The sequence below is a fragment of the Miniopterus natalensis genome, chromosome 5 (assembly GCF_054644295.1).
Source record: "Miniopterus natalensis isolate mMinNat1 chromosome 5, mMinNat1.hap1, whole genome shotgun sequence".
In the NCBI taxonomy this organism is placed as follows: domain Eukaryota; kingdom Metazoa; phylum Chordata; class Mammalia; order Chiroptera; family Miniopteridae; genus Miniopterus; species Miniopterus natalensis.
Window position 1 is genome coordinate 14,245,054 of NC_142085.1, and position 11,343 is coordinate 14,256,396.

An 11,343-nucleotide genomic window follows, 5' to 3' on the forward strand; every position below is an offset into this window, starting at 1 on the left:
GCTGGACTGTGTGTCGGAAGGTGTGTTTGAAATTGGCTTTGGTCATTGCTGAATTGGAATAGAAGGACCCATCATTTTTTATCCACCTTTGGGGGACCCTTCCCCTTTAGAGCCAAAAGAGGTAGGAAGTTAGGAAGTCCTGATTTAAATCTGTTGGATTTTGCGAGACACAAGTGGGCCTGGACACCTATTGAATGGGTGATTATGGCTGAAGGGGACTCAGAGGGGCAGACCAAGAGAGGAAAAGGAAGGCAGAGCGGGGAACTGGGAGTGCACATAGGGGAGAGCCTCCGGAAGCCTAAATGGTGAGATTTCATCACCCCACCATCCCTGCCCCTTGTGTGATACAAGGAAAAGAGACATTTAGAGGCGTCATAGGAAGAACTCCCGGCTAGTCTCTTCTATATGGGCTTAGTCTTCAGTAAAGGAACACTTTGGTTTTTGTTCCTGCCAGCAAGTGGTGGCTTACTATCCATGTGGCCTCATTCTAGTCACACACTGCTCTGCCTTCCCAGGGTTGTTCTGGGGATCCAGTGATGATGCACACAATAGACAAGTGATATTCTCTATTAGCCCTGTCCTTTGATGCCTGTCTCATCCTCCCAGTGTTGTCCCAGGATGCTGCCTTCTGGTTAACTTGGTTTCTCTTTCCCAAATATGGAATTCTCCACATGGCATCATGTCTTCTCCTCCTTCCATGGTTTTCAACCCCCTCTTCTGGAAGTGCTGGAAAGGGCCACAGATGAAGGGAGGAACCCAAGCATCTGATTCTAGAAGAAAGGAAGACCCCCGTGGCTGGGACAGCAGGATGGTTCTGTGGTGCAGTTCTGTCCAGGTGAGGGCACAGTGCAGTGGTCCAGGGCAAGGACCAAGGCAGATTTAGCAGCTGTCCCCTCTATACCTCATGACCCCCTTCCCCAAGACAGTGATCGATAGTGGAAAGCATTGGACTCTGTCTTTATTTAATGCAAACCCTGGGCTGCTAAGAGGCCCAGGGCATGTCAGGGGCTGTATCTTCTCCTCTGATGAGGTAAGGCACACATCCACGGCTGTTAGTGAAATGAAGAGAGTCGACAGGGCCAGGAAGGTGGGATCCTGAGCCTTAGAAATAACCTGTGTTACAGATTCAGCTCAGTCACTGTGCCCCCTACTTCCACCCCTTTCACACTCTTCTTCTGGCACAACTGCCAGATGGACCGGGATGGAAGTCACAAGGCATTCTTGTGGGTTCATGAGTCTAGGGTCCAAATGACCTCTGTGTGACAACCAACAGGACAGTGAAGACCAGGCTCTTACTGAGGATTCCACACACCACGATAGTGATGATGGTGATCAGAGAAATCCTGGGGGAGAGAGAAGATTTAATGATGCTGTTGGCAATGACACTCCCTCATACTTGAGTTCTACTCTACGAAAGCTCTTCACACCACTTATTTTATCTGCGTAGGTCCTTCCAGAGCCTTTCCCCATACTGACTGGCCCTGTGCATTTAGTTTGTCCCATTGCCTAAAACTGCTGATTAGAAATAGATTTAGTAGAGAACATAGGGCCAGGAGAGGCGGCGAGGAGAAAGGACAGGTTGGGTAAGCTCCTCTTCCTCCACTGTGATGACTAGAGAGAAAGAGGTCCCAGAGCCAGGAAACGTAGTTCCTATTCTCAGCATCATGCCCTACTTGGGGGAAAGGTCCCTCACCTCTTTGGCCTCAGATCCTCCTCTATCAACAGAGAAGAATCCAATCCTTGTCAAAATCCCATCATGAATTTTTATAAATTTTTGGCAAAAATGATGCTAAATGTGCTGGGTAAATGTCAGTAGATAGCATAGAAAGGATTAGAAATGAGTGAGGACACTTGGCCTGTCTAGACTCAGTAGATATGAAAACAGGTTATTGCACAAGTAGCCTGCGTGATAAGATACGGGACAAAAAGAGAAAAGGTAGCAGTGAAACAAATTGAAATCCAAAGACAGATCAAATGCTATGTAAGAATTTAGCATTTAAGGAGAGCAATTGGCAGCCCAGTAGAAAGGCAAGGATTGTTTACTAAATAGCTTTGTGGTGCCCGGATTGCAATATGAAGAAAAAGTCACCTTTTCTACAATTTATACCATATAGAAAATACTTCCCCTTCCCAAAGATAGACTAAAATTTTAAATTAAAAATTTTAAATAATAGAAAAGTCACCAGGAAATAGAATCAAGCACAAGTAAGGAATAAAACAAAGCAGTGGAGTAGAGACAACAAGCTGGAGGCACAGATAACCACAGTCCCCACCACCTCCCGCAACCACATCAAAATTACAGCTAAAATACAGAACCACCATCACTCAGAACCTCCTGATATCTGGCTGAACAGAAGCCCTACAACCAGGGAACTGAAGAAGCATCCAGACCGGTAGGAGGGGCAGAGACTCTGGAGGACAGGGGCTGAATCCCAGAGAGATGCAGCCCAGGGCCCACACCCAGTGCCACAGTTTAAACCCAGAAGGGACACCTCGGCGGCGGAGGTTTCCCAGAGGAACAGGGGTCCCAGCCCCACATCAGGCCCCCCGCTCAGGACTCCAGGGCCGGGAAGAGAAGTCCCCACAGCTTCGGGCTATAAGAACCAGTGGGGACTGTTGCTGAGGGTCCCAGAAGGTGCAGGAGCCCCAGGCTTTCCTCTCAAAGGGCCCACGCACAGACTCAGACGTGCTCCCTCTGAGCCCCAGAGCCAGGCGGCAGCTTGAAAGGAACCTGGGACACTTGGGGAGGAACTAAGCTGCCTGAAATTGGGGCGAGAGGTGGAGGGGCAGCTTTCTCCCAGGCAGAAGAGCTGGCAGAGGCCAGTGCCCTTTGGGGAGCCCTCCCCACCCCCAAAACCGGCAGGCAGGCACCATATTTGAATCTCCAGCAACTGACTCACACCTTCGGCCCCACCCCAGTGATTCCTGGAGGCCCTGCCCCTCCCTACCTGCAAGTTCATCCAGGCCATTTCCAGTGGCTTTTCTGTGCAAGTGGCCTCTCGAGCCTTATGCATAGGGCTTTCCTAAAATCTCTCAAACAAGCAGCAGCATGCCCCATATGGCTTGATAAGTGCCCCCAGGCTTGGCACTAGTGGCAGCCTGCATTGGCTCATAGCTTGGCCTCTCCTGGACACCTCCAAAGGCAGCAAAGTAGCAGCCAACTACAGTTTGCTGTGTAGCACATGCTGGGTGGCCCTGGGCAAGGCACAGGCAGAGGCTGACTTTGCACCTCCCAGGAGGCCCCAGAGACAGTGTGCCTGGTGGTCAGACTCTACCACGCTGGATTACAACCCTACTACATCCACTCAAGGGGTGCACTTGGTGAGCACCAAAGCTCCACTGAAGTAAATCCTGTTCCATAGGAGTGTCTCCAGCACAGCAGCTCTTTGGCTGTAGTTGCATCTGGTCCTCACAGTTTATTGGTCGGGGGTCCAATTCTTCCCAGTGATGCCAACAGCAACCAAGGCTCAACTACAACAGGACAGTGCACACAGCCCACACAGGGGAGCACCTAGAAAGCCCAGCTCAGGTGACTGGGGAGGCTGAGCCACTGGACCCTACAGGACACCTACTACACAAAGCCACTCTACAAATCCCAGGAGACATAGCAGCTCTACCTAATACATAGAAGCAAACACCTGGGAGCAGCCAAAATGTGGACGCAAAGAAACATGTCACAAAGGAAAGAACAGAAGAAATCTCCAGAAAAGGAACTAAATGAAATAGAACCAAGCAAGCTAACAGATATAGAGTTCAGAATAATGGTTATAAGGATGCTCAAGGGTCTTAGTAAGACTATTAAGGAAACTAGTGAAATCATCAATGACATAATAAAGTACCAATCAGAAATGAAGGCTACACGAACTGAAATAAAGAATAATTTACAGGGAATCAACAGTAGTATAGAGGATGCTGAGAATCAAATCAGCAATTTGGAACATAAGCAAACAAAAAACATTCAACCAGAAGAGCAAAAAGAAAAAAGAATCCAGAAATATGAAGATAGTATAAGGAGCCTCTGGGACAACTTCAAGAGGCCCAACATTCATATTATTGAGGTGCCAGAAGAAGAAAGAGAGCAAGAAATTGAAAACCTATTAGAAAAAATAATTACAGAAAACTTCCTCTACCTGGGGAAAGAAATAGACTTACAAGTCCAGGAAGCACAGAAAGTCCCAAACAAGAGGAACCCAAAGAGGCCACAGCAAGACACATCATAATTAAAATGCCAAAGGTTAAAGACAAAGAGGGAATCTTAAAAGCAGCAAGAGAAGAACAGTTAGTTACCTACAAGGGAGCATCCATGCGACTGTCAGCTGATTTCTCAACAGAAACCTCGCAGGCCAGAAGGGAGTGGCAAGAAATATTCAAAGTGATGAAAAGCAAGAACCTACAACCAAGATTAGTCTACCCAGCAAAGCTATCATTTAGAATTGAAGGTCAGATAAAGAGCTTCCCAGATAAGAAAGAGCTAAGGGAGTTCATCACCGCCAAACCAGTACTACAGGAGATGTTGAAGGGTCTTCTTTAAGAAGAAGCTAATGAACAAAAGAACCTGACAAACTAAATAGATCCAGAGACACTGAAGCATGAAACAGTCATATCTTAGAGGGAAGAGGGAAGGGGGGTGGAGGGTGGGAAGAGATTAACCAAAGAAGTTATAGGCATATATGCATAACCCATGGACACAGACAATAATAATGGGGTGAAGGTCTGGGGAGGGGGTGGGAGCGAGGTGGAGGCAGTCAATGGGAGGGAGGGAATGGGACACCTGTAATACTTTCAACAATAATGATAAATTTTTTTAAAAAAGCAGTGATTTTAGAATCGGCATTTGCCTACACAAAACTGAAAACCAAATGTACAAACTAACAAAGCAACAGATGACATAATAGCCATGAAAGTTGGGAAATGGCACTTTTGTGCTGACGTCCACCCTCAGTCTTTGAAACTGTCCTGAATCACCAGAAACTAGGTGTCGAAAGTGGGCAAAGGTTATGCACTCTCACTGACATACTGGAAATTAAAAGTTGTGAATAAAGAAAAATGTTGGCCCTGGCCAGGGTTGGTTGGGCGTCGTTCAGTGCACCTAAAGGTCACTGGTTCAATCCCCAGTCAGGGCTTGTGACCAGGTTGTCAGCTTGATCCCTGGTAGGCGGTGTGTAGGAGGCAGCCTCTCTATGTACCACCCTAACACTGATGTTTCTCTTTCCCTCTCCCTTCCTCTTGCTCTAAAAATCAATAAAAATATTTTAAAAGAAAAAGGTTGACTCTCACTAGTTCATTTATTTTATTGAGTTCATAAGATTTAATGAGCACCTATTATGTACCAGGCACTTAGGCTGGTGCCAGTGAAACAATATAAGGGGAAAAGGCACTGCCTCTACCCAGACGGAGCCCATCATCCACAGCAACAAGAAATTACCAGTTCACATCTGTTTGGGCAGGAATGTTTTAGAATTACTAAATCCTTGGAGGCCAACCTGCAGTGACCCTGCTTCACTTATGCCTTATGGATCACACTGCAAATTGTCCCCAATCTTTAGAGGAGCATTGGGCAAGATGTATGAAGAGCGACATAAATATTCCAATTCTCTTAACAGGAATTTTGTTTCAATAAATGATTTAAAAGAATGCCCGGCTGGGCATGGCTCAGGGGTTGAGCATCAACCTATGATCCAGGAGATCGCAGTTCGATTCCCTGTCAGGACATATGCCCGGGTTGAGGGCTCGATCCCCAGTTGGGGGCGTGCAGGAGGCAGTCGATCAATGACGACTCTCTCACCATTGATGTCTCTGTCTCTCTCTCTCCCTCTCCCTTCCTCTTTCTGAAATCAATAAAGATATAAAATAAAATAAAAAATTAAATTAAATTAAAATAAGAAAAAGACATCTGCAAAAATATGTCCATCTCAGAGTTAATACTATAAAAAAAGGAAACAACCTCTACATCTAAAAACAGAGAAACGATTATGTAAGTTATGGTTTCTCCATTGATACAAAAGTATGCATGCGTTGAAATTATAATTACAAACAATAGGTAGCAACATCAAAGAAGAGTTTTAGCACAGAAACAATAATGAAAATGTTGAGAATTACTACTGTGTTAAAATATGTATAAACATGAATAAACATTGGAATTCAGCAAAGATATGATTCCCCTCCGTCTTCTGGCATTCAAGGAAAGTGAGGGTGAACTGGGGAGGGTGGCAGCCTCACCAGAGCCTCCTCCTCACTCTAGCACCACCTCCCTCCTCCCCTGGGAAGTTTAACCAGACAGGTGACTTGAGTCCGCCCCTGTGCTCCACCCTCCCCCATCCCTCTCTCCAGACATCCTCTCAGCACATGGACTGGAAATCAAAGGGCTAGGTGTCCAAACCAGGGGCCTTCCCACCAGAGACCTGGAAATCATACCTGCTGACATTCGTCCCAGGCGTGGGGTTGACTCCGATGCCAGGAGAGGAGAGACTGGCAGTTGACATGGGTAGAAGTTGAGTCACAGTCCTGGGGCTGGTACGAAGCTTGCCCTGGGCCTTGGTGGTAGTAGGAGGAAGGGTGGAAATCTGAGACACTCTCTGGGTAGAATTAATGTCTGAGGGAGGATCTGCAAGAAGACACATCGGATGGATGGATGGATGGATGGATGGATGGATGGATGGATGGATGGATGGATGGATGGATGGATGGATGGATGGGTGGACGGGTGGATGGGTGGTAGGGTAAGTGGAGATGAGGAAGGAAATGAACTTGGACATTCATGACAACAGGTTTTCCTTTGCTAAGATTTTTTTTAAATGTGTGGGGTCAACCTGGGTCAGAGACAGGAAAAAAGGAAAGAAGGAAGGGAAGAAGAGAGAGAGGAAGGGATTTTCTGCTCGTGTCATTGGAAATGCACTTCCCTGCTATCCTGCACCAGTCCATATGCCCCCACCCTCTTCAAGAGTATTCCTTGGATACTCTAGCTTTCACCATTCACTCTGCCTTGCACTCACCTATGCCTGCGGCATATTGCTTCAGAAGTCATCTTGTATTAATATATTGCATACATTACCCATCTTCTTTAGGCTTAGGATTCCTCAGATGCTAGGAACTTGAACTTGTCTCTTTTTCCTCTGTCTTCCTTAATTCATCAGGTCAACATCTACTGCTGGCCTACTGTGTGCCCTGCGCTACATTAATCACACTATATTAATTGTTGGGGATACAGACCTGAGCAAGGCACAGAGTCTTCCCTCAAAGTGCTCAGAGATGCACAGGGGAGACAGATAGAGTGAACTGGCCACTACCACCCAGTGAGATAGTGTTGTCCATGAGAGGGGTACAAAGTGAGCTCTGGAGCCATGCTACCCAAATGGGAGCCATGGACCACAGCATCGGCATCATCTCTGAGCAGATCAGAAATGCAGAATCTAGGTCCCACCCTAGACCTGTTGAATCAGTCTGTATTTGAAATAAGATCCCCAGGTGATCTGTGCTCACAGCAAGGTCTAAGAAGCACTGCTTTGTAAACACATAGGAGGGCCGTCAAATGCATCTTTGGGAGGGGAAAGCAGATGATCCCAGAGGCTTCCTAAAGAAATGACTTCTACATGGAGACCTGAAGAATGAAACTAAGTTATCCCAAGTCTACCACTCACCTTTCACTGTACCCCTCTTCCTATAAGAGCACCCCAAACAAGTTCTCATTGTTGGACCAAATGCCTCTCAGTGACCTCAAATGACAGACATGGAGCTTCTGGGAGAAAGACACAATGCTGGAAATCCTGGGTCACAGCTCTGTTCATGCCACCACCCAGCCTGGATCTCCCCACTCTACCTCCCAGCCACAGGTCACTCACCCTTTGTCACCACCAGGCGGATAGGATAGTGCAATATGAAGGGGTCTTTGGGAGGCTGGAAGATCACACACTGATATAATCCTGAGTCCTCCACTTGCAGGTCAGTCACTCGGACTTTCAGTACGCCGTCAAGGGGGATTTCCTCCAGGTGGTACTTTCCTGTCTGGTCTACTTTGGTCATCTCTGAGCCACCCTCTGTCATTGCCAGTGTCAGAAGCTCCCCTCCATCACTCACTCTCTGCCACGCCTTCCGGCTGTTCTTGTACTTCATGACATTGAAGGGACACGTCACCTCCAGGGTCTGCCCCTCCGTTAGGGTAAACTCTTCCTCCTCTGACTTAGGCGCACCTTGGATTTCTGTAAGCAGGGAATTAAAGTCAGGCTCTGTAAGGAACATCTTTCCTCTCTTTGGAAAAAAAGACAGAGGAACTACTTCTTGTTCAACCACTCACTTTTCAGACAAGATCCTTACGGCCTCCAGCAAAGAGGCAACTTGCACTGAGAGCCAGCACCTGGGGCTTTTCACTGTGAGTAGCTTTTGTTTGTTAACTACAAGAGCTGGACTGCGTATGGTTCTTGCAAACCATCTTCTATAAATGATTGTTTTTGAGAGGAAGAAAGTATCTAGTCAGAGAGAGAACATGGGGCCTGTGCTAAGACCATCCATGATGGGGGCATGATGGGAAGGAAAGACTGTAGAGAAAGACATACAGAGTGAAGAGTGGGTGTGCAGCCCGGCCGGGCCTGGCTCGGTGGTTGAGCATCGACCTAGGATCCAGGCCATCAGGGTTCGATTCCCTGTCAGGGCACATGCCCGGGTTGCGGGTTGCAGCCGATTAATGACTCTCTCATCATTGATGTTCCTATCTCTCTCTCTCCCCCTCTCCTTTCCTCTCTCTGAGATCAATAAAGATATATTAAAAAAAAAAAAAAAAAAGAGTGGGTGTGCAGACACAATACCAACAGAGAGCGACTCCTTCGAACAGCTGAAGGAACTTCCTCTAAGTCAGGAGAAATAGATCAGTTCAAGAAACTATTGGAAAAACGGTGAGGAAACTGTCTTGAGGACATAGGGGACGTAGATATCTGACTCTGCTATTCCTCTGTACCTTCCATGGGTAGCAGGGCATCTCTATCTCAGGGACGGGTCCTAGGTGCCTTTACTCATGGAGCTGCCCACATTCTCAAAGGCAGACACACGACACAGGCTTAGCCAGTCAAAGAGCCCCATCACCCTGGAGCTGTAATTGGTTTAGGAACCGGCACATGACTGGGGCTGGGCCAGTTACAATTCTCCCTGAGACTGCCGTGGCTACTAAGAAGAATGCTCTTTCTCGCTGGAGTTGATAGGTCAGTGGGATATGAAACTTCATTGCTATATTTCTCTTAATTAATGTTATAGATAAATTTGTTTGCCAATTCCCTGGGCAAGGTGGATGCTATAAGCTGAAAGTCTGCGTAACTTTACTTTACCCATAATTCATACTTTGAAATCCTGATCCCCCATGTGATGGTGTTAGGACGTGGGGCCTGTGGGAGAGGATCAGGTTAGGAGGGCTTTTCCCTGATGACCAGGATTAGTGCCCCTGTGAAAGAGGCTCCAGAGAGCTCCCCTTCCACCATGTGAAGGCACAGTAAGAAGTCGGCAGTCGGCAGCCTGGAAGAGAGCTTTCGCCAGACCCTAACCACACTGGCACCCTGACCTTGGACTTCCAGCTTCCAGAACCATGAGAAATGAATGCCTGTTGTTCATAAGCCACACAGTCTGTAGTATTTTGTTAGATCGGCCCCAGTGGACTAAAATAGTAAAAGTCCCAGGAGACTGAGATGGCTTACAAACTTGACTGTCCACTGTGAACGGAGACAGTCAGAAATCAACACTAATGCTCTCTGTGTGCCATTTCTCCCACCAGTTCAAGAAATTCCTTATACTAGGCTAGAAAAAAAGACTAAAAAAAAATACATTTATTGCTACGTGTTTGAAATACTATCTCATTTAAGTTTCATAACTTTTCCCTTTAATCTTCATAACTTATAAGATTGATACCGCTATGATTCCTATTTGAGAGTAAGGAAATCAAGGCACAGGCTATCTAACGAAGCAGAGATTATTGAGTGGCTTGCCCTAGATCCTGCAATAGAAAGTGGTAGAGTCAGAACTCAAGCCCAGATAGTCTGGCTCTAGAGTCAGCCCTAAACCTCTGAGCTACATGGCCCACAGAAGCTGTCTGCTTGGGATTAGTGCAGTCCCAGCCCAAGTGGGAATGGTGCCTAGTGAATCTGTTCCCTGGTCACAAAAACTAGAAGGAGCTTTTAGCTAACCCCGATCCTACCCCCACAGGACACAAGTGCACAACCCTCAACCCTCCACCTTCTCCCGGTTCTCCTTTTGAAAAACATGAATAAGACGCAAGCAAATGCACTGGCCCATGAGGACCAAACCCCACCTGCCCACCTGGGTTATCAGCCCTGACTCTGCTAAGTTGGCGTAGACAGAGCCAGCCTGGCATAACTATTGGTTGGCTCTGTCTTGGGGGGTCAAATCTCCTGGAGCTTCCAAAGAAAAGGAGAATCCTTCTCACGGTGGGACCTCCCTGGCTCCTGGGCAAAGGCCTCGCCTGCTTACCGCCTTCCTTGCCTTACCTAAGATGCAGGCCATCCACAGCAGTCCCCAGATCCCGGCCTTGTTCATCCTTTCATGGGCACCCACTCCAACTGCCACCGTGGCTCTTGGGACAGCTACAGGGTGACACTCCGGCCTAGTGGCTCCAGAAAGTTGTGCAACAGGATATGATGCCACTTCTGGGAGTTTCCGCATCTGTTGTGGTTTTCATCACCGATCATCGCCCTGGCCTAAGACGTCAAAGACAATGCAAGGATCCAGAGACAGGGCTCGAGCCCCAACTAAGCTTATCCAAACCCCAGCTTCCTATTCTCTGGGGGTTTTGAACCAATCTCCCAAAATTGTAATGAGAATAATATTTTTGTGTAAACAAAAGTAAGGTATTCATATTATCGGTGGACTAGAGGGCCACTTTGCTCTCCTGAGCCCACTCTCCATTCCCATCTAGTTCAGCATAGGTAAGAGTGCCAGGCACATGGAGGGATGGGTTGGAATAATAATACCTACTTTTAGGGTTTTGTGAGTGCTAAAGGAGGTCCATTTGGAAAGTGCTCAGTAAGGTACCTAACACACATGTTATGCCTATATCCTGTCCCTACTTACCCCCACCGTTTCCCTTGGCTCTTTCTGACATGAGGCCCACCCCCTCCTCATCAGCAGGATGGCGGTCACCCTGCATTTGCCCTCAGCATTCTGTACCAGACATGGCCCTGGTGTAGGAAACCCCAGAAACAATTTGAGAGGACATGGCCACCATCAAACAAGAATAGACTAGTTTTTTTTTTTTTTAAAGAAAGAAAGGAAACAAGGTGCTATAGGACAGGACAGTGATGGGGGGGGGAAAAAAAGGGAAAAAAAGCAGCAGGTTCCACACTAGAAGCA

General features: G+C 47.2%; 1 protein-coding gene across 1 annotated transcript; it reads right to left on the reverse strand.

The window, feature by feature from the left end:
- Positions 1-1,159: 1,159 nt before the first annotated feature.
- Positions 1,160-10,530, reverse strand: LOC107536869 (triggering receptor expressed on myeloid cells 1). Its single transcript, XM_087817115.1, has 4 exons — positions 10,482-10,530; positions 7,839-8,195; positions 6,415-6,604; positions 1,160-1,343 (listed from the first exon to the last, which is right to left on the reverse strand). Exons 1-4 carry the CDS (start codon positions 10,528-10,530, stop codon positions 1,238-1,240), a joined length of 702 nt encoding a protein of 233 aa, XP_087673241.1. The 3' UTR covers positions 1,160-1,237.
- Between the last annotated feature and the right edge of the window lie 813 nt (positions 10,531-11,343).